Below are 21,399 nucleotides of genomic sequence, written 5' to 3'. Positions count from 1 at the left end.
ATGTCGGCTTCCGTAAAAACCTATCCCTTGTGCGCATGTTCAGTATTCCCTGCATGTTTTCCTTGCTGATGTTGCACCAGAAATGTGAATTTATCAGTGTTTACCTTTCTTTTTAATAGTTGACAGGTTTTCGGTCACCATGAAAACAAGATTCACCACCGTGGATATCAGGGCAGTTATTGCCGAGATCAATGCCAAGTAGGTGACATATGTGTTATTGCCTCTAGCAAGCCGGTGGCTAAGCTAACTATTGGTAATGTGGATTTGTCTACAAATGATCAGCTTTCATTTATTTTGCATCATTCTATCACAGCTACATTGGCATGAGAGTAAACAACGTGTACGACATCGACACCAAGACGTATCTCATCCGTCTGCAAAAGTAAGGACAGTTTGAATAACTTGCCTCCAACAGTTTCACTGTAATGATATGGCATAAATATACTCCAATTACAAATATAAGTTCTGTATGCAACATTGTTAGTATAATTAGTAAAGAAGTATTATCCATGAAATGGGATTTAAGTATACGAAAGTATTATTAACTGACAGGGCCACTGATATTGTTTTAGCTCACCAAATGTGTATGTAAAAAGTACAGTATTTTCCTCTGACATGTAGTGGAGGACAAGTAAAAACAAGAAGCATGAAACAGTAGTACCTAAGTAAAGTACACGACCCTCAAAATTGTAGTACAGTACAGCACCTACTAAATATACTTTGTTAAATTCCACCACTTTCAGTCAGTATATATAACTCAGTGTCATATTTGTCTCAGGCCTGACAGCAAAGCTATTCTCCTGATTGAGTCTGGGAGTCGTATTCACTCCACAGACTTTGAATGGCCCAAGAACATGATGCCTTCGGGCTTTGCAATGAAAGTAAGAACATCTTGCTTATTGAAAAACATTGACCAACTTTGTTTTTGTTTTATAATTACTATATATTTCTAACCATATTTTAGGCTTTTAAAAAATGTTGATTTGTGATTCAAGTCACAGTTCATTGAGAATTACATTCCGTTGTTTCATTGACAGACAGTTTGACTGTGTTTCTTTTATAAACCTAAAGGAATTTGATATTTATGTCAATGTCAGTACAATCTTCTTGTTATTGTGACTGTTCCGGATTTGATTATTTATGTATTAGTTGTGAGGAAACCAAATGTTAAAAGCATCTTTCTCCATAGTGTCGAAAACACCTGAAGTCACGGCGGTTGACCCAAATTAAGCAGCTTGGGATTGACAGGATTGTTGACATCCAGTTTGGCTCAGATGAGGCTGCCTACCATCTGATTATTGAACTGTATGACAGGGTGAGAAAACATTGTGAGATGTGTATATCAAACTTCTGATCATATCAACCCTGATGCCAAACCAGGACATTGATATATGCCAATGTGTTTGTGTATGTGTGCATTTGTTGGTCTGTGTCTTATCCATCCTCAGGGTAACGTCATTCTTGCAGATCATGAGTACACCATCCTGAACCTGCTGCGGTTTCGTACAGCAGAGGCAGAAGATGTTAAGATTGCTGTTAGAGAGCGGTACCATGTGGAGAGTGCCCGACCGCCTGAAGCTCTCATCAGTTTAGAGCGGTAACCACATCTTTACATATGCTTGTTGACTTCGTTGACCACATGGACATCTATCCGATTTCAATAAACCTATATTATTTCTACAGCAGTGAAAACAAATTCTCTCCTATTGCTTTTTTTATGTAGACTCACTGAAATCCTCAGCAAAGCTTCGAATGGAGAGCAAGTGAAACGGGTCCTGAACCCTCACCTTCGTAAGTAGCCAGACAAACAGTTCTCAGTCACAACTTTTTTCATCAAGTAAATGAACAGACTGAACCATGTTTCTTGTCCTTTCCAAACACACCTCCAGCCTATGGATCCACTCTGATAGAACACAGTTTGATAGAGGTGGGACTGCCGGGCTCTGTCAAAGTTGACAGCCAAGTTGATGCTGCCCAAGGTATAGAAGAGTTGATTGCAGTATAATTGCAGCAACAGACCAGTGGATGTAGTGGTTCAAGTTTAAAATTGGTTGTTTTTTAAATGTATTTGTAATGTTGTTTATTTGCAAAAAAACTGTATTTGATCTGACTGATTTTTCAGTTGCACCTAAAATCCTGGAAGCCCTGGAGATTGCAGAAACCTATATGGCAAAAACGGAAAACTTCAGTGGCAAAGTAAGGGATCTTTCATAAGCAGTCTTTATTTTAAAGAAACAAGTTATTTAGGATGCTGTAATAGACATGTTATATTCACGAGCTCTGCTTTGTTTAATTCAAGGGTTACATCATACAAAAGAGTGAGAAGAAACCAAGCTTAACCCCTGGCAAACCCACTGAAGAACTGCTCACGTACATCAAGTTTTGTTTAACACACAATTAGTTACTATACATACTTTATCTGTTTTTTTTAATAATCTGGTTAATGAATTCATGTCAATAATATCTACTTACAGATATGATGAATTCCACCCATTCCTCTTCGCCCAGCATGCAAAGAACCCCTATTTGGAGTTTGATACTTTTGATAAGGTAAATATTAACATGGCAGCTTTTTGGTTTTAGTTCTTAATGCTTTGTTTAGGAAAGAATTTTGATCTTTTCTCATTTACAATGTGAATTCACCCTTTTTATATGAATCTAATGTGATCCTCTGATGTAGGCAGTGGATGAATTCTTTTCTAAGATGGAGAGTCAGAAGATTGACATGAAGGCCTTGCAGCAGGAGAAACAGGCTATGAAGAAGTTGGAGAATGTTAAAAGGGACCACGAGCAGAGACTGGAGGCCTTGCACCAAGTACAGGTCAGCGTTTCTGTCAACGTTTAGGTTTGTGTGCTCTAAATGCTGCACAGTATGGCTCTTGCTTTTCCATATGTATGTATTTGTGGAATATTAATGTTGGCCCTGTTGTGAAGAATTAACTGAAACTTGCAAACACAGGTCAGGCAAATCATCAACTAAAATACAAGAAATCTTGTCTTGCGTATTGCAGGAGGTGGACAGAATAAAGGGAGAACTGGTGGAGATGAACCTGCCTGTGGTGGAGAGGGCACTGCAGGTGGTGCGCAGTGCACTGGCGAATCAGGTGGACTGGACTGAAATCGGCATTATCGTCAAAGACGCACAAGCTGCTGGAGACCCGGTGGCCTGCGCCATCAAGGAGCTGAAGCTGCAAACTAATCATATCACCATGCTTTTAAAGTGAGGCCATCTGATAAAGAAACTGAAGTCCCTCAGACCACTTTTCTCATTGTTCAGCATTTGGCTCATATATGTCTTTTTTCCCTCTAGAAATCCATATGTTTCTGAGGAAGACCAGGAAGAGGAAGAGAAAAAAGATGTGTTGGAGGTGAAAGGGAAGAAAAACAAAAATAAAGACAAAGGACAGAACAAGAAGGTGCAAAGGAACAAGCCTATGTTGGTGGACGTGGATCTTGGCCTGTCGGCTTATGCCAATGCCAAAAAGTAGGTTTAGATGTAATCCCATTTGAGTATTATGTGGGGAAGGTGTTGTTTTTACAGCTGATGCCTCTCATTGTGCTTTTTTTTTAGGTACTATGACTTCAAACGCACAGCTGAAAAGAAGGAACATAAAACCATGGAAGCAGCAGATAAGGTAAGAAAGCTGTTTCAGCCTTAGTCCATAAGCAAACTCAGAAATTTCTGCTTTTTAAAGGTTATGATCACAAATCATGTTTGCTCAGCAAGTAGCGTCTTTGAGATCAAAGCAAGACCTGTTTGGTGTTTTTGTCATTGCTTGCAATGTATTGACACAAGACAGCTTCCCAGTTGACAAGTCGTTATTTTCATGTCATTCAAGGCTATGAAATCCGCAGAGAAAAAAACTCAAAAAACACTGAAAGAGGTTCAGACTGTGACCACCATTCAGAAGGCCAGGAAAGTCTACTGGTAAGGCACACATCACCATTTTGTGCCTATGCATATTCAGACTTTGATGCATTATTTTTACACATATGTTCATGATGCGCAGTGGAGCCTTTCATTCTCTCAACCATTCCTCCCCTTTTGGCAGGTTTGAGAAGTTCTTGTGGTTCATCAGCTCAGAGAATTATCTTGTCATCGCAGGAAGAGATCAGCAGCAGAACGAGATAATTGTCAAACGCTACCTCCGTGCAGGTAATGAATTAACTTTTATACACACACTTTTACCTTTACAAAGTAAGCCCCCTTAAAACGGGGCTGACGGACCCCCTGACGTGTGCCTTTACTTTGTCAGGTGATGTCTATGTTCATGCTGACCTCCATGGAGCGACTAGCTGTGTCATCAAGAACCCTTCAGGTAAACCTGTGCATTTCCATCCGTTATGTGAACATACTAGATATTAGTTTTTCCACTTTTTGTTAGCGTCTCTGCCTCTCAATCTTCCTGCTCCAGGTGACCCCGTCCCTCCCCGTACCCTGACTGAAGCTGGCACTATGGCTGTGTGCTACAGTGCTGCCTGGGATGCCAAGATCATTACCAGCGCTTGGTGGGTTCATCATCATCAGGTCAGTTATCAATAATCAATCAATGAGAACCTCCTTCCCCTAGCCAGGGCATTGAAATTGGGTCGTGGATGGGTATTTCAGCATGACAATGACCCAAAATACACGGCCACCAAGGCACCAATGGAGTGGCTCAATAAGAAGCACATTAAGGTCCTAGAGTGGAAAAATCAGTCTCCAAACCTTAATCCCATGGAGAATCTGTGGAGGGAGCTGAAGTTGCCAAAAGTCAGACTCAAAACCTTAATGACTTAAGATCTGCAAAGAGGAGTGGGACAATATCCCTCTTGAGATGTGTGCAAACCTAGTGGCTAACTACAAGAAACGTCTGACCTCTGTGATTGCAAACAAGGGTTTTGCCGCCAAGTACTGAAACATGTTTTGCAGAGGGGTCAAATACTTATTTCCCTCATTGAAATGAAAATCAATTTATAATGTGTTTGACATGCGTTTGTCTGGATTTTTTATTTTTTTTCAAAGTATGTTTATTGCTCAAAACCTTAAAATTATTACAGGCTGTATTGGGAATAACAAAGGGTAGCAGGTTTGACTTTTTTTTTTTTTTGATTTTTAGTTGTTATTCTGTCTCACACTGTTCAAATACACCTATCATTAAAATTATAGACTGATCATTTTTGAAGTGACTGGCTTAGAGGGGTTGCTAGAGTTTAGGTTTAAACAAGGAAGCATATTTAGCTTCTAACAAGCCACAAGGCCAAATATATTTGGATATGTTTGCTGTTTCTTTATTACCATGATATTGTACAAAAGTTTTTATTCTGTAACATATTTTATAACTGTGTGCCATAATGTACTGTAAGAGGTATAGTCCTATAACTCTTACAGTAATCACATATTCACATTCACTGTTTCTTACCAAGACACATTGTGTGTATATTTGAGGCCTAATATATGCGTACTATTTGTGTAATTATATTTTTCTCATCAAATATTTGTAAAGCTGTTTTTTATATTATCAGTTGTGCATTGTGTACATTCCTTTTTGACTTCTTAAGTCTTCTTGACATGTTACTTACAAAAAAGGGGACCAATCTATAAAAACATTTTTCTATTGCTCCGTATTGCCACTAGAAACTCTGTGAAAACTCCACAGAGGAACATACAGTTTCAGAGTGTGTTATTAGACATGGGGGAGAAATAGTCTACAATCAGCAAAATGATTTAATCATATTTCTACAGTGTATCAAATGTTAAAATGTTGGCATTTATTCCTAATAAGCGGTGTTGTATCACTTATTTGTGTTCAGGTGTCTAAAACAGCTCCCACTGGAGAGTACCTGACCACCGGAAGTTTTATGATCAGAGGTATGATACACTAAAATTTCCGTTCCAATCATTCCATAAGGCACCAGAGTAAAATATTAAAAGTTTAAATGCTAATGATGATGTCTAACAGAGGAACTAACATTTGACACATTTCTCTGCAGGAAAGAAAAACTTTTTGCCACCTTCTTACTTGATAATGGGCTTCGGATTCCTCTTCAAGGTAAATCCCATTGTGAGCTGTGAGTTCATGTTCAAATCTTAGTATTGAAACAATGACGTTTAATGCTGGTGTGCGTGCAGGTCGATGAGCAGAGTGTGTTTCGGCACCGAGGGGAGAGAAAGGTGAAGACTATAGAGGAGGACATGGAGGACGTCACATCCAGAACTGCTGAGCTGTTAGAGGAGGGAGAGGAGCTGATAGGTAGCAGATACTAAAATGATTGCTTCTATTTACTGTGTATGCAACATGACAGTCGAGTGTTGGTACTGATTCTGTTGCCTCTGCAGGTGATGACAGCAGTAATGAAGATCAGGGTGAGGAAGGGGCGGGAGGACATGGAGAGACGGTAAAGCAGCTTAAAAAGGGGGTTGAGGGGGAGGATGGTGCGAGAGGAGAACTGGCTGCTGTTCCTGAAGAGGACGACATGGAGGCAGAGCGAGAAGAGGATGGAGAGGAAGACAGCAGTGAGGAGAAGGAGATGAAGAATGAAGAAAATGAAGAATTCAGCTTTCCAGATACGACCATCTCCCTCTCTCATTTACAGCCCAGCAGGTAATGTTAACACTACAATGCTAACACTATAATAAAAGAAAGGCCTTGTCCTGCTTTCTACAGGCCTTATAGTTCCATCCTTGCACCCAGCAATGAATGGTACTTAATAAAAGTGTCTCTCCTAATTTCTAGGAATACTCAGAACCCTGGTTTCAAAAAGGAAGTGATATCTCAGGTAATTAGTTGCCATGTTAGGCCACATCCAGTATATTGCAGCAATTTCCTCTAAGTGAAATCATGAAGGCATAACACTTTAAACTCGTGTTGATGTCTTTCTCTTCAGGTTGAAGTAGACTCACAAGGGAGGAAACACATGACTGCCAAGCAGAGAAGGTGAGTGAATGATGTAAAATAACAACAAACAGTTAGCATGTACTACTTCCTGTTAAGCCCATACCACAAACTTTCAGGCTTTTATTCACAGGTAGTGTTGAGACATGTGGTTGGTTTTTATCTTTGCCACTAGAGAAGAGAAGAAGAAGAAGCAGAAACAGGAAGGATGCGACACTGAGGAGAAGACTGAGATTTCATCTGCTGGATCAGCAGTCGATCAGGGATCCAAAGGTGGAGGAGTTCCCTCCCAGCAGCCACCGAAGAGAGGCCAGAAGGTGAGAGAGGAGATGATAAGATCAGATGTTCTGTTCTTAAGACCAAATCTAAAAGAAAGTAACAATAATACCTTTGTCAATACATGGTGCTTAACAGTTCATACATTTTTCGATAGGAGATACAATTTACATTAGAAAAATACCAAATTCAAGACTAAACATACACAAAAGAAATAAAACCTATAACAAAGCAAAATCAATTTACAATGGACTAAAAGGCAAACAACACCAGTATAATTATTAAAAGCATGAGTAGGAACCATGTTTTTCTTTTTCAAATCTGCAGCTACAATAAGTCATATTTTCTATCATATCACGAAATGGATTTAAACGGCATCAAAAGCCGAAACAAAATATAACATGTATTCAAGACATGACTGATCAACATCTCTGATAGAGCCAAGACCTTACCATTATGTTACATGTCATAGTGAATTTATTTGATGGATCAATCTGGTTTCTGTCTGTTGTCACCGCAGAACAAGTTAAAGAAGATCAAAGAGAAGTACAAGGACCAGGATGAAGAGGACAGGGAGCTGATGATGCAACTGCTCGGGGTGAGCATGACAAAAAAAAATAACCCTCGATACACAGCCGTTACACATGAGAGCTTCACCATCTGCAACATTTAGTAGGAACTGCAACTCGGGTCTACACAGTTGTCATGTGCACAGTCCTCCAGGCTGACACAATACATAACAGTATAACTGCTTTTCTTCTGTAGTCAGCGGGTTCCACTAAGGAGGAGAAGGACAAGGGGAAGAAAGGAAAGAAGGGGAAGGGTCGAGACGAACCCATCAGGAAAGCAGCGCCTCAGAAACAACCCCCGAAACCTCGTAATGTGGAGGCCGCAGTAACAGGAGGAGGTGAGGGTGATGAGGAGAAACCGCCTGGAGAAGAGACCGGTCTTGCCGAGGAGGACAAGGTACGGGATACAATCAAGATCTAATTCCTGTGTCTGAAATGTAATATTTGTCTGCTGATGTTTAGAAGGTTACCTGCCCAAAACCAACTATTTCTTTTTCTTTCAGGAAGATGATGTGGACCAAGACAATCCTGGAGCAGAGGTTGGTTCTTAATGTACTTTTGACTGTGGATAAATATTACCAATAGTTAATAGAAATTAATCATTATTCCGTCTTTGATTTGTATGTTGTTGTTTTTTTTATAATTGAAATAACATTTTGGGTATAAATGCATGTTAATTCTGCCTTGTTCATTTTAACCAGCAGTGAGTTTACTACTGCATGAGTCTTCAGTTTTCCTTTGTGCTGCGTTAGGAAGCAGAGGATCTGCTCACCTCTCTGTCGGGCCAGCCCCATCCTGAAGATGTGCTGCTGTTTGCTGTGCCAGTCTGTGCTCCACACACCGCCCTGTCCAACTACAAGTATGCGCAAACAACCTTTTGGTGTGCTAAGAGACAAAGTGAAGCTTGCCGGGTCTAAATGAGTAATTTGCTTTTCACAGACACAAGGTGAAACTGACACCAGGTTCTCAGAAGAAAGGAAAAGGTAACAATATCCATTCAAGTATACATTTTTTTTACAGTGAAAAACGTTGCTTTTAGAATTGCTTTTATTTTTTTGTTTCTACCAGCTGCACGCACTGCAGTTTTAAGCTTCATGAAAGCCAGAGATGCCTCAACCAGAGAGAAAGACCTGTTCCGCAGTGTCAAGGTACAGAAGTTCACTGCATTTCTTTATGACATACTATACTATGACTTTTTATTACATGCTACATACTGTGAATTTTTATGACATTTTTTATGACATTTTTTATGATGTACTATGATACAAAATTTTACATATTTATGATGTACTTCATGACTTTTAAAAGAAATATATTTTATGGCATATTACAAAGACATTTTTATGACATACTATACTATTCCTTTGAAATTTTTATGACTTACTATTACTTTTATATGGCATTTTTATGACATACTACATTATGACTTTATATGACATACTATACTATTATTTATGTTTATGATGTACTTTATGATTTAAAAAATATTTTTATGACATGCTGTACTATGACTATTTAAGACATACTATATGATGACTTTTTTTTATCACCTTTTTTGATGTAATATACAATTACTTTTTTATCAATCTTTTCAACATACTTTACTATGACTTATGTCCACTTATTATACTTTAGCTTTTTTTATCGCCTTTTTGAACATAGTATACTGATTTATTTTTTTTCGACACACTATACTATGGCATTTTATCGTTTTTTTCAACATGCTATACAATGAGTTTTTTTGGCATACTTTGACTTTTTTGACATACTATACAATTACATTTTTAACAAATTTTTTAACATACTATACTGTGACTTTTTTATCACTGTTTTTGACATACCATACTCTGACTTTCTTGGAAATACTACACTATGACGTTATTATTTTTTATGACAATACTATACTATGACATTTATGACTTTTTATGACATACTATACTATTCTTTTGAAATTTGTATGACATACTATTACTTTTATATGGCATTTTACAACATACATTATTACTTTATATGACATACTATACTATTATTTAAGACATGTTTATGAGCTACTTTATTTTTTTTTAAACAATATTTTTATGACATACTGTACAATGACTTTTTATGACATACCATACTATGACTTTTTATAAATTTTTTATGACAATACTATACTATGACTTTTTGCTATATCACAACACTGACGTTTTTGATATAATCTACAGTTAAATTCTGAGATTATATATGATGTACTTTATTTTAACTTTAAAACAAAGACATACTACACTAACTTTTTTAGGACATACTATAGTACTATTTTGACTTTTTATGAAATCTTATAATATGATTGTTTACCTACTTTATTACCCTGCTATGACTTTTTTATTACTTTTTTTAACATACTATGCTATGACTTTTTTCGACATACTATATACTATGACTGTTTTTCGACATACTATACTATTACTTTTTTTCGACATACTTTACTAGAACTTTTTTTTGACATACTACACTATGACTTTTTTTCAACATACTATGACTTTTTTTTGACATACTATACTATGACTGTTTTTCAATATACTAACTATACTATGACCTTTTTTCAACATGCTATACTAGAACTTTTTTTCAACATACTATACTATGACGTTTTTTTTACATACTATACTATGACTGTTTTTGGAAATACTATACTAGAACATTTTTTCGACATACTATACAATGACTGTTTTTGACGTACTATACTATGACTTTTCTTTGACATATATATACTATGACTTCTTTATCCCTGTTTCAACATGCTATACTATGAGTTTTTTTATAACTCTTTTCAACCTACTATACTATGACTGTTTTTTTGCTTTTTTTATCACTTTTTTCCACATACTTTGAGTTTTTTTACATACTATACTATGGCTTTCTATGACTTTTTTCAAAATACTATACTAGTATTACTTTTTTATCTCTTTTTTCGATATACTATACCATGGCATTTTTTGACATACCGGTACTATACTATAACTTCTTTTTCCCTTTTTTCATCATCCTATACTCTGACTTTTTTATAACTCTTTTCAACGTAAAAATTTATGACTTTCAAATGCTGTACTATGACTGTTTTTAACATAGTATACTATGACTTTTTATCACTTTTTCTGACATACCTTACTATGACTTTTTTCGACTGTAGCTTTTTTATGACTTTCAAAATGCAGTACTATGACCTTTTTTGACATACTATATACTATTATTTCTTCATCCCTTTTTTGACATGCTCAACATACTATACTGTGACTTTTTTCACCATACTATACTATGACTTTTTATCACTTTATTTCGACATACTATACTGTGACTTTTTTATCACTGTTTCTGACATACTATACAATGATTTTTTTTTTTTAAATACTATACTGTGGCTTTTTTGACTTTTTCCAACATACTTTGCTATGACTTTTTTTAATCACCTTTTTCGACATACTATACTATGACTTTTTTTCAAAACACTATACCGTGGCTTTTTTAAAACTTTTTTAGACATACTATACTATGACTTTTTTTTAAATACTATACTATGATTTTTCCAAAATACAATACGACTTTTTTTATCACTTTTTTCAACATATTTTGAAATTTTTGACATACTATACTGTGACTTTTTTGACATACTATATCACCTTTTTTGATGTACTATACAATTACTTTTTTATCAATCTTTTCAACATACTTTACTATGACTTATTTCCAATTACTATACTTTTACTTTTTTTTATTGCCTTTTTGAACATAGTATACTGATTCTTTTTCAAAACACTATACTATGGCTTTTGTATAATTTTTTTCAACATGCTATACAATGAGTTTTTTCGACATACGACGAATAATTTTTTATGACCATAATATACTATGACATTTATGACTGTTTATGACATACTATACTATTCCTTTGAAATTTTTATGACTTACTATTACTTTTATATGGCATTTTTATGACATACTACATTATGACTTTATATGACATACTATATTATTATTTAATACATGTTTATGACCTACTTTTTGATTTTTTTAACTTATATTTTCATGACATACTGTACAATGACTTTTTATGACATACTATGTATATACTATGACTTATCCATCTCTTTTTTTGACATACTATTCCATTGCTTTTTTATGACTTACAAAATGCTGTACTATGACTGTTTTTTCACTTTTTCTGACATACTTTACTATAACCTTTTTGGACATGCTATATACTATGACTACTCCATCTGTTTTTCGACATGCTATACTAATATACACATTTTTTATGACAGTACTATACTATGACATTTTATGACTTTTAATTACATACTATTACTTTTAAATGGCATTTTTATGACATACTACACTATTTAAGACATGTTTATGACCTACTTTATGATTTATTTTTTAATTATATTTTTATGACATACTATACTATGACTTTTTATAATTTTTTGTGATAATACTATACCATGACTTTTTGCTATATTACTACACTGACATTTTTGATATACTATACAATGAAATTCGAAGATTATATAATTTGATGTACTTTGTTTTAAAAAATACTACATTCTACACTGACTTTTTTATGACACAGTACTATTTTGACTTTTTATGAAATCTTACAATATGATTGTTTACCTACTTTATTACCCTGCCTTTTTATTACTTTTTTCGACATACTATACTATGACTTTTTTCGACATACTATACTATGACCTTTTATGACATACCGGTACTATACTATAACTTCTTTATCCCTTTTTTCAACATACTATACTATGACTGTTTTTCGACATACTATACAATTACTTTTTTTATCACTTTTTTCCACATACACTGTCAGAAATAAGGGTACAGTAGGGGTCCATTTCTGTCCCCCAAGGTACAATCTATACTAACGTACCCCATATGGCTCATTGTTGGACCTCAAGTAACATATATGAACCTTTTTGAGGGTCAAAAGGTACATATATGTTCCCAAGCAACCCTCAAGGGTACAGTTTTTGTACCCTTGAGGGTACAGCCCCAGTGACAAGTCATTGTACCCCTAAAGGTACAATTATGTACTTCATTTTCTGAGAGTGTACTATGACTTTTCGACATAATATACTATGGCTTTCTATGACTTTTTTCAAAATACTTTACTAGTACAACTTTTTTTATCTCTTTTTTTTTTTCAACATACTTTACCATGGCTTTTTTATGACTTTCAAATGCAGTACTAGGCTATGACTGTTTTTAACATACTATACTATGACTTTTTATCACTTTTTCTGACATACTTTACTATGACTTTTTTTGACTATAGCTTTTTTATGACTTTCAAAATGGAGGACTGTTACCTTTTTTGACATACTTTATACTATGACTTATCTATCTCTTTTTTTCAACATACTATTCCATTGCTTTTTTATAACTTTCAAAATGCTGTACTATGACTGTTTTTAACATACTTTACTATGACTTCTCCATCCCTTTTTTTACATGCTATACTAATATACATTTTTTTATGACAATACTATACTATGACATTTAATGACTTTATGACATACTATACTATTCCTTTAAGATTTTTATGACATACTATTACTTTTATATGGCATTTTTATTACATACTACATTATGACTTTATACGACATACCATACTATTATTTAAAACATTTTTAGGACCTACTTTATGATTTTTTTTTAAAATAATATTTTTATGACATACTGCACAGTGACTTTTTATGACCTACTATACTATGAATTTTTGTATAACTCTTTTCAACATACTACACTATGACTGTTTTTCGACATACTATGGCTTTTTTATGACTTTCAAAATGCTGTACTGACTGTTTTTAACATACTATACTATGACTTTTTATCACTTTTTCTGACATAATTTATTATGACTTTTTTTGACTGTAGCTTTTTAAATGACTTTCAAAATGCTGTACTATGACCTTTTTTGACATATTATGTACTATGACTTCTCCATCCCTTTTTTGACATGCTATACTAATATACTAATTGTTCATGACAATACTATTACTTTTATGACTTTTTTTATGACATACTACATTTTGACTTTATATGACATACTATATTATTTAAGACATGTTTATGATGTACTTTATGATTTAAACTTTTTTTTAATTTATTTATAACAGTACTATGACTTTTTTTGACATGCTATACAGCTTTTTTTTTAAATTACTATACTATCTTTTTTCTGAACATACTTTGACTTTTTTGACATACTATCCTGTCTTTTCGACATACTATACAATGACATTTTTATCACTCTTTTCAACACACTGTACTATGACTTTGACATCTTATAAGACTACTTTTTTGAACATACTGACTTTTCCAAAATACTATACAACTTTCACTTTTGTCACCTACTATACGATGACTTATTTCCACTGGCTATACTTTGACTTTTTTATCCCCTTTTTGAACATAGTATACTAATTCTTTTGACTCAGTATAGCTTTTTTTGTTTCAACATACTATCCTTACTTTTTTATCAGTAGTTCCATTTTTCTTTATAATTGAATTTAAACTGGATCTCCTAATATTCTGTGTTGCAGGATACTGATCTATCCAGAAACATGCCAGGCAAAGTTAAAGTGTCTGCTCCAAACCTGCTGGCTGCCAAGAAGAAATGAGACGGGTGAACAGAGAGGGTGACATGGCCAACTCCATCTGCATTTCAAGCATGAGCAGTACCGGTTAAGATCTGATCATCAGCGTATAGTTCTCTTGTTGGATATCAATTTTATTTTAATTATACAAATAAAATAAAAAACACAACTTATGGTATGTGTTTATTCTTTGAGTACGAAGTAACAGTATCCATTTCATTTTACAATAAAAAACACTAAGGGAACATTGTGCAAATCAGGCAAATACAAACAAAGCCCTACTGACATTAGGCATTTCAGTGCAACGTGGCTCAACATCCAATACACTTAGGGTAGTGTTTTAAGTTTTTGTTAAAACAAGATTTAAATGCTACAGGAGCCATTCATGACAATTTAAAAAAGGCTTTAAAAGCTTGTTTCAAAATAAAAGAATCACATTTCCTCAACTATATAAATACACAAATAAAAATTTACATTTCTGGGGCTTCAAAGAAGATAGTCTTGCATAACAAAGCACTAGTTTCAGGTCTGTGAGAACTTAAACTACAAGATTTAACAAACATCTGTATTAAAGATGGTGCCAAACAAACAGTTAAAGTAATCATTATAGCAACAGGCTCCCTAAAATTATGCACTGTTAAAGCAAACATGTTTCAGCCTTGCACCACTCTGTTTAGTGTTAAGACAGACTATTTTCAGTTGGTTCCATTTCTTAGGAAAACCCATTGAAAACAGCAATGTCAAGCGACTGGAGTATGGCGGTTGTTATCCAAGAGTCTTTCTTTCACTCTTGGGTATACCTACACAATGTGCTACAATCTTGTGGAGGAAAGGAAAGTCCTGCCCAATTTCCAAACTATTTGCCACACTAGCCCCCATAACACAGTAATTACTCACAGGGTTTCTTTCTATGGTTTTCATGAAACTGATCATGAGATTCTGTTTTTTTGTTCATAATCTAAGTTTAGGCAAGTACTGTATCTACTACTTTTCTGCCTAGTACAATATTAACACCTTGTATTAACAAGATAGAATATATTTTTGTGAGCATCAAACAAGAAAACCTCTCTTAAACACAGAGGCACAGTCATAACATCACTTTACTTAGTTACTAAATGCTGACAAACATATTTTATCTTAATCAAGTTGACTTATCCAGCACAGAAGTAGCCATTCATTTATCTTGGAAAACGTAAATAAAAACAATGCCATTATATTTTGGCTTTGCAGAATAATGTATGCTTAGCAAAGAAATTTGATTTTTCTAGATTTTCTGCTCTCTTTTGCTGTGCTGTGCATCATCTGCATTGCTACACCACCAAAAGTTTACTGGCTTTGCAAAAGTTTGACTTATAAGAAAATATACAAAAAAGGTCACAAACAGGACATGGATGGCCTGTGAACATTAATGCTGGCAGTTACACAGCTGTTCAATATTGCTTAGAGCGTTTTTTAAATATGTCCACACACATTAAACTAATGCTCAAATAGGACTACCTGCTTTGAGAGCAACACTCCTCTCATACATACATACATACACACACTCCTATAAACCTCTGGACTAGATTCACAGTTTCCTCTTAGCCTAGGAGCCCAGTGTGTTGACACGTGCCATTCTCTGTTTGAGGCTGTGTAGGAGGTGTTTAGGCAAGCAGTCCCAGTAACTAGACAAACGCTCCCTGTGCTGCAGAACGGCTTCCATACAGAACCTGAAGAGTTGGGACAGGAAAATATAAGCACAAAATAATAAAAAAGAGAACATCTCAGCTTCAGGTATAAAATAACACTTACCGTACTAGTGATTTGGGCTGAACATTAAAAACCAGTAACTCGTTACTGTGAGCCTGTCGAATAAACATAAAGGAGTCAAATTTGGTTAAAAAAAAAAAAGATTGTAATGCATGTCAACATTTTTTTAAATTTTAAATATAGATATTTATTGTGACTTGCAGCTTACCGCTCTGTGATGAGACAACAGGTTGTTGGCACACCCTCCAAACACAAACACCTCTCCATCAGGACCGGAGCATGCCGTGTGCCACAGCCTGAAATACAAAGCAAAGTGTCAAGAATTGTCGTACACTATGTTGCTCATAGACACACACCCAAATGAGTGGACATCCCTCAGAGTCATTTAGCTGAACCTTAGTCTCCAAGCACACAGTGTTCAAAGCAAGATGAGAGGATTACCTTGGACTTTCTGTGTGACTGTGTTTGAAAGGCTTCCATTCATTTTTGCTTACATAGTACAGCCAAGCATCACCTGAAAACAGATAACTCTGTAAGACCAGCGACCATTTTGAGGTGGAGAGGGATTATGTGGTACTCCAAAACAAGTGTCAGACTCACTCAGTGTCTCTCTGTCTGTGGTAAAACCTCCAAATAAGAAGATGTGGTCTGGTGACACAGGAGTAAAGGAGTGCCAAGACCGGCCCAGAGGACCCTGCTGGGGAACGCTCCTGCAACCAGGTCAGAGGGGAACATTAGAGCAAGAAACACAACTAGAAAATGCATTTCCTGCAGAAAATGCTTGTGAATGCTGAAAAGCTAAATTGGATTGCTGGCCTAATTGCGTAGGTAGGTGAAGTAGAGACAATAGTTGGAAAACTGGGAATGTTTTATTAGTACAAAATTCATTGAAATGTAGAATATTTTAAGATGAAAAAAAAGCCATAGCATGTATGTATAGCATAGCATGTTGAAAAAAAGTCATGGTATAGCATGTCAAAAAAAGCTCATTAAAAAAGTAATGGTATATTATGTCAAAAATTATGAAAAAAACAGTATGTCGAAAAAAGTGATAAAAAAGTAATAGTATATTATGTCAAAAAAAGTCACAATATGGTAAGTTGAAAAAAGTTATGAAAAGTCATAGTATTGTATTATGAAAAGTATGTCAAAAAAAGTGATTGAGTCATTTTACAGTATGTCGAAAGAAATTAAAGTATAGTATCTCAAAAATTGTCATAGTATAGTATGTCTAAAAAAGTGATAAAAAGGTCATAGTATTACATGTAAAAAAAAAGTCATAGTATGTTGCAAAAAGTCAAAGTATAGTACGTTGAAAAAGTGATAAAAAAGTAGCAGTCGTGCTAACCAGTAGTGCTACTGAGCCAGTATGCCACCAAAGAATTCATATTGAAAAGATTATTAGTATAGAATGTTGAAAAAACTCAAAGTATAGTATGTTGAAAAAAAATCATGAAAAGCGCCAGCCTGGACTGCGTAATGAACCTGGGGCTTAATCTGCAGAAAAAGCCTAAAGAAGCACTAAACTTCAACAGTGATAAAACAAAAAAATATATCAAATAGCTGAATTCAAATAGCTGAATATTTTGTAAACAGTTTAAAGTTTGAATGACATCTGTGGGTGAAAGTGTGTGGGAACAGTAGCATTTAGAAGTGGAAGAAGCATGAAGAGGATTTAAAGTTTGCTCCATGACTTTCAATGTAAAAGAAAAACTTATTAAAATAGCAATACTATGAATACTGCTGAATCAGCACTTGTACAATTAAGAGAATGCTCAAGGGTAAGCATGTTCCAATGGAACAAGTGGAAGAGAGATGTATAACTTTTTAAGCATGTTAGATTGTCCATTTGCAAAAGATGACCTGATATAAAGATGTTTTTTAGTGTAAAATAGCAAATGCCCATTTCATTCTGGATATTATTATAAGAAACAATACTTACATTTCATGCCACTCCCATGTGTCCAGGTCAATGTAATACAGGTCATTTAGTCTATAGTTCTGTGGACCAAAAGATATGGGAGTAGGAAACAATCATTTATAGTGAAAAGGTAGGTGAAATTAACCGTATGACAAGAATTGACAAAAAAAGGCTTAACAGGCCCAAATCTTAAATTCCTAGTTTTAATGTCCTTACTTTGTATCTTCCCCCAAACACATAGCCTCTGTTACCAACTGTGGCACAAGCATGAGCTGCCCTGGGCGATGGGGTGTTCCCCTACATCAGGACATACCAATAGAGAGAATACATCATTTCAGGAGTCAGAGGAAAAACTGATTATGGCAGGATAAAGGCAGGGACAATGGATAAAAATGTAAGAGACTGGTTTAAGTGGATGAGGCTTTTGTTGCTATTGGACAGTGGGTTGGCTCTCAACACGTGCCTGCATGCGATGTGCGTGATTACACTGTGTGAGGTCATATTGGTAGCGTCTGTGGATGTGTTTACCTTGGTGTTGGGTTGGCTCCATATTGATGTCTCCAGGTCCAGGATGTGGATGTGGTTGTTCCAGCCTCGTCCAGGGCTGTCCCACTGCAGCAGCAAACAGATTAAATATATTTTGGTCCAATGTAATAAAATTGACTTTAAAGGAAATAGACACTCCAGCTATGAAAGATTGTCGTTTAAACTTATCAAATTTGGAAATATACAATGCCAAATGGCCTAACACTTAAAAAGCACATGAAGAGGATTTTTCTTTACAGACCACAAGTGAAGATGATTCATCATATTCAAAAGTCCCTTGATGAAGTCCTTGAGCAGCGTAGCCATAGCCACCAAAGAATATAAGTCTGTGAAAACAAGGTAAGACAAAACTCCCTTAAAATAGATATTCTGTGACTACTCTTATTCATTTATTATTTTGTATTAACCACCCATACTATGGCTAATGTGATCAGGTGGCCCAAACTTGATGGCCACATTAACATTTTCTGAAGTGTGCCAGAAGGAAGTCATTACTCACTTGTTCTTCTGAACCCAGCAACCAAGCTTGTCTTTGCAGGATGGAGGGAGTCCTTTAAGATCCCTCATTTCCTCCCAAACTAAGCTGGGAGCTCTCAGTGGCAGGCGGTAAATCTGCAAAGCATAGTACAAAATAAAATACTATAAATAGTCTGAAATATGTATAATATTCTGAAATATAATCGCAAAACAGCAGACTGACATGCTTCAGTGTTATAATTAACCATAGGGCAGTAATTTGAATATAACGGAGGATGTTAACACACACACACACACACACACACACACACACACACACACACACAGTACCCTATTTGTGTTTCCCCTGGCGTGATGACCTCCAAATAAGTAGAGGACTCCATCAACACACACCCCGCAGCTGCCTGACATGGATGTGTGCAGGTTACCTCCGGCTAAATGTTTTGTCCTGTGAACATTTAGGTTTTGTTTATAACTTAGATGTAGTGGTGATGACAAGGGTATCAATATGCAACTGAAATGTAACAGCTATTACCATACTCCTGACTCCATGTTGTACGTCCAGATCTCATTTCTTGGCAGATACAAGTCAAAGAATCCGTGGTTTTGAGCATTCTTGTACAGAGGGAGAAAAAAAAAGTAATCTATGTAAATATGTAGACTGTAGTAAAAATGCATTTTTTAAGACATGTAGCTCTAGCTAATAAACTCCTTACCTTGTATCCACCCCAAACATACATGATGTTTCCGTCAACCACAGCTATATGACCACTGCGCTCAGCTGGGGTATCTAACTCAAACGATTCGGATGCTTCAGTGTCCAAGGGCTGTTCATCCTCCACCTCCTCGTCCTCATCTTCCTCTTCTTCATCCATATCGTCATTTACCATCCAAGCAAACAGTCTTTCATCGTCTTCTCTGTCGGAGTCATTGTCATCCTCTTCGGCTGGCAGATCTCCAATGTCTTCCTCCATCTCTGCCATTATCTCTGCTATGTGTCTCTCGTGTCTGCTGTCATGGCAAGAAGCGAGAAAGACAAAAAAAACATCTAGCTAGCTAGGTTACTGCTGACAGGATTATTTAAAGAAGTTAGCTAGTTTTTTTTTTACAATAATCGAATTTAAAATAGGCGAACAGAAAGAAATACCCATATTCAAAACACTGGAGGTCCGGAAAGTATGTTCAGCTAGTCATATGAAAATAGGGGGAAAATGTTCTCTGTTGAAGTAAGCTAGCTAGTTCATACTAACGTAACGCTAACATTCACACCTCCAATTGTTTGGTCCTCTTTTAGTCACTTTGTTAGCTAGCAAGCTTGAATTCTGCTAATGCAGGACATATAACGATAGCTGGTAGTTCGATAACTGCTGACCTACTTTACAAGCTCATCTCTTTAGGTTACTAGCAACAACAATGTGCTGTTAGCTTAGGCTTTATCTGAGAAAGAAGGTAAATCTCCAGAACAACCAATGTAGCTAGCTATGTGTTTAAAATACCCCCAAACTACTGGTCACAGCTGTTCGTCAGTTAGCTAGCTAAATCGGCTAGCTAACGTTACAGAACGTTTGTAAACTTGAAAATACAAAACATGGTCTAACATTATATTGGTCACGTTAGTGTCCAATATAACTGTAACATGCAATTGCAGTTCTGGGTGTAAATGAATTGCAGCCGTCTTTACCTTAAGATGTTTGTTTATCCTGCAAATTTCAAAACGCCATATATATGAGGTCATCCAAGTGTTTTAGGGGCACGACCGGAAGTTGTCGACTTCTTAAATCCGCCATCTTGATAAGGTCGGCATACAGCCCCAAAGTCATATAATTCCAAACAATATTTTAAAGAAATCAGGAGGTCTTTGTTTTATTTTATAATTTCTTGTACATTTCCCTGGTGTTACACCCCCATGGTATCCCATCTATTGAAAAGTAATCGATTTCAAGAATCTTCTTTGAGGATAAATTGTGTTGACATTTTATGGGAAAAGGAAAATTACTCCTAGAGGAAAATTTTTTTAGAATAAGTTTTAGTGGCAATGATTGGCAAAGGGCATGGTTTTTAACATATCAATTCTGTATTACCTGTATATATATAGTATGTCCTACAAATCTCTCTAAATTCTTATATATTGAAAACAAATGTAGGTTTGCAATGATGAACCAGAATTTATAATACACTTATTTACTTTTCTGTCCATTCAATTACTTTTTGGATTCAAATTATGCATTAAATATTGTGTCAGTCCAATTATGTCAAAATTGAAAGTAACATTTTTTTTTTATTTTGAACATGAGAAATTTTACAGTGAATTTATTAACTTGTTAGTTTTATCTGGTAAA

The 21,399-nt window shown here is 35.4% G+C and overlaps 2 protein-coding genes across 4 annotated transcripts; one reads left to right on the top strand and one right to left on the bottom strand.

Annotated features, from left to right (window-relative positions):
* The first annotated feature begins 7 nt into the window (after positions 1 to 7).
* LOC117935365 (nuclear export mediator factor NEMF-like) lies at positions 8 to 15,739 on the top strand. Its single transcript, XM_034857487.1, has 32 exons — positions 8 to 198; positions 314 to 382; positions 779 to 881; positions 1,190 to 1,315; positions 1,449 to 1,597; positions 1,724 to 1,791; positions 1,890 to 1,979; positions 2,123 to 2,196; positions 2,300 to 2,370; positions 2,475 to 2,550; positions 2,681 to 2,821; positions 3,012 to 3,220; positions 3,311 to 3,484; positions 3,572 to 3,635; positions 3,840 to 3,928; positions 4,053 to 4,156; positions 4,257 to 4,319; positions 4,416 to 4,528; positions 5,794 to 5,851; positions 5,974 to 6,032; positions 6,113 to 6,233; positions 6,320 to 6,584; positions 6,717 to 6,759; positions 6,868 to 6,917; positions 7,051 to 7,192; positions 7,672 to 7,749; positions 7,917 to 8,117; positions 8,224 to 8,259; positions 8,473 to 8,579; positions 8,660 to 8,703; positions 8,789 to 8,868; positions 14,314 to 15,739. The coding sequence occupies exons 1-32, from the start codon at positions 140 to 142 to the stop codon at positions 14,389 to 14,391; spliced, it is 3,204 nt and encodes a 1,067-aa protein (XP_034713378.1). The 5' UTR covers positions 8 to 139; the 3' UTR covers positions 14,392 to 15,739.
* Positions 14,538 to 20,854, bottom strand: klhdc2 (kelch domain containing 2). 3 transcript variants are annotated; one of them, XM_034857492.1, is made up of 14 exons: positions 20,742 to 20,854; positions 19,777 to 20,071; positions 19,596 to 19,675; positions 19,391 to 19,508; positions 19,083 to 19,195; positions 18,825 to 18,909; positions 18,566 to 18,649; positions 18,254 to 18,334; positions 18,059 to 18,117; positions 16,717 to 16,826; positions 16,558 to 16,630; positions 16,325 to 16,412; positions 16,159 to 16,211; positions 14,538 to 16,076 (listed from the first exon to the last, which is right to left on the bottom strand). In XM_034857492.1, exons 2-14 carry the CDS (start codon positions 20,041 to 20,043, stop codon positions 15,953 to 15,955), a joined length of 1,335 nt encoding a protein of 444 aa, XP_034713383.1. In that variant the 5' UTR covers positions 20,044 to 20,071; positions 20,742 to 20,854; the 3' UTR covers positions 14,538 to 15,952. The 3 variants fall into 3 exon arrangements, with proteins under 3 accessions (XP_034713383.1, XP_034713384.1, XP_034713385.1); XM_034857493.1 differs by having other exon boundaries at positions 19,777 to 20,068; positions 20,742 to 20,850; XM_034857494.1 differs by lacking the exon at positions 20,742 to 20,854 and adding an exon at positions 20,330 to 20,556.
* Positions 20,855 to 21,399: the final 545 nt, after the last annotated feature.

The sequence above is a fragment of the Etheostoma cragini genome, chromosome 20 (assembly GCF_013103735.1).
Source record: "Etheostoma cragini isolate CJK2018 chromosome 20, CSU_Ecrag_1.0, whole genome shotgun sequence".
NCBI lineage: Eukaryota > Metazoa > Chordata > Actinopteri > Perciformes > Percidae > Etheostoma > Etheostoma cragini.
This window is presented reverse-complemented; position numbering and strand designations above follow the sequence as displayed.

Bases quoted from the DNA above. Each gene is read 5' to 3' on its own strand.
- LOC117935365 (XM_034857487.1), top strand. From the start codon at position 140: ATGAAAACAAGATTCACCACCGTGGATATCAGGGCAGTTATTGCCGAG. The intron at 5,852-5,973 runs GTATGATACACT...ATTTCTCTGCAG, and splicing joins CGGAAGTTTTATGATCAGAG to GAAAGAAAAACTTTTTGCCA. The intron at 6,918-7,050 runs GTGAGTGAATGA...CTTTGCCACTAG, and splicing joins ATGACTGCCAAGCAGAGAAG to AGAAGAGAAGAAGAAGAAGC.
- klhdc2 (XM_034857492.1), bottom strand. From the start codon at position 20,043: ATGGCAGAGATGGAGGAAGACATTGGAGATCTGCCAGCCGAAGAGGAT. The intron at 18,650-18,824 runs GTCTGTAAAGAA...TTGCTGCTGCAG, and splicing joins ATGAATCATCTTCACTTGTG to TGGGACAGCCCTGGACGAGG. The intron at 18,118-18,253 runs GTAAGGACATTA...TTTGGTCCACAG, and splicing joins TGTTTGGGGGAAGATACAAA to AACTATAGACTAAATGACCT.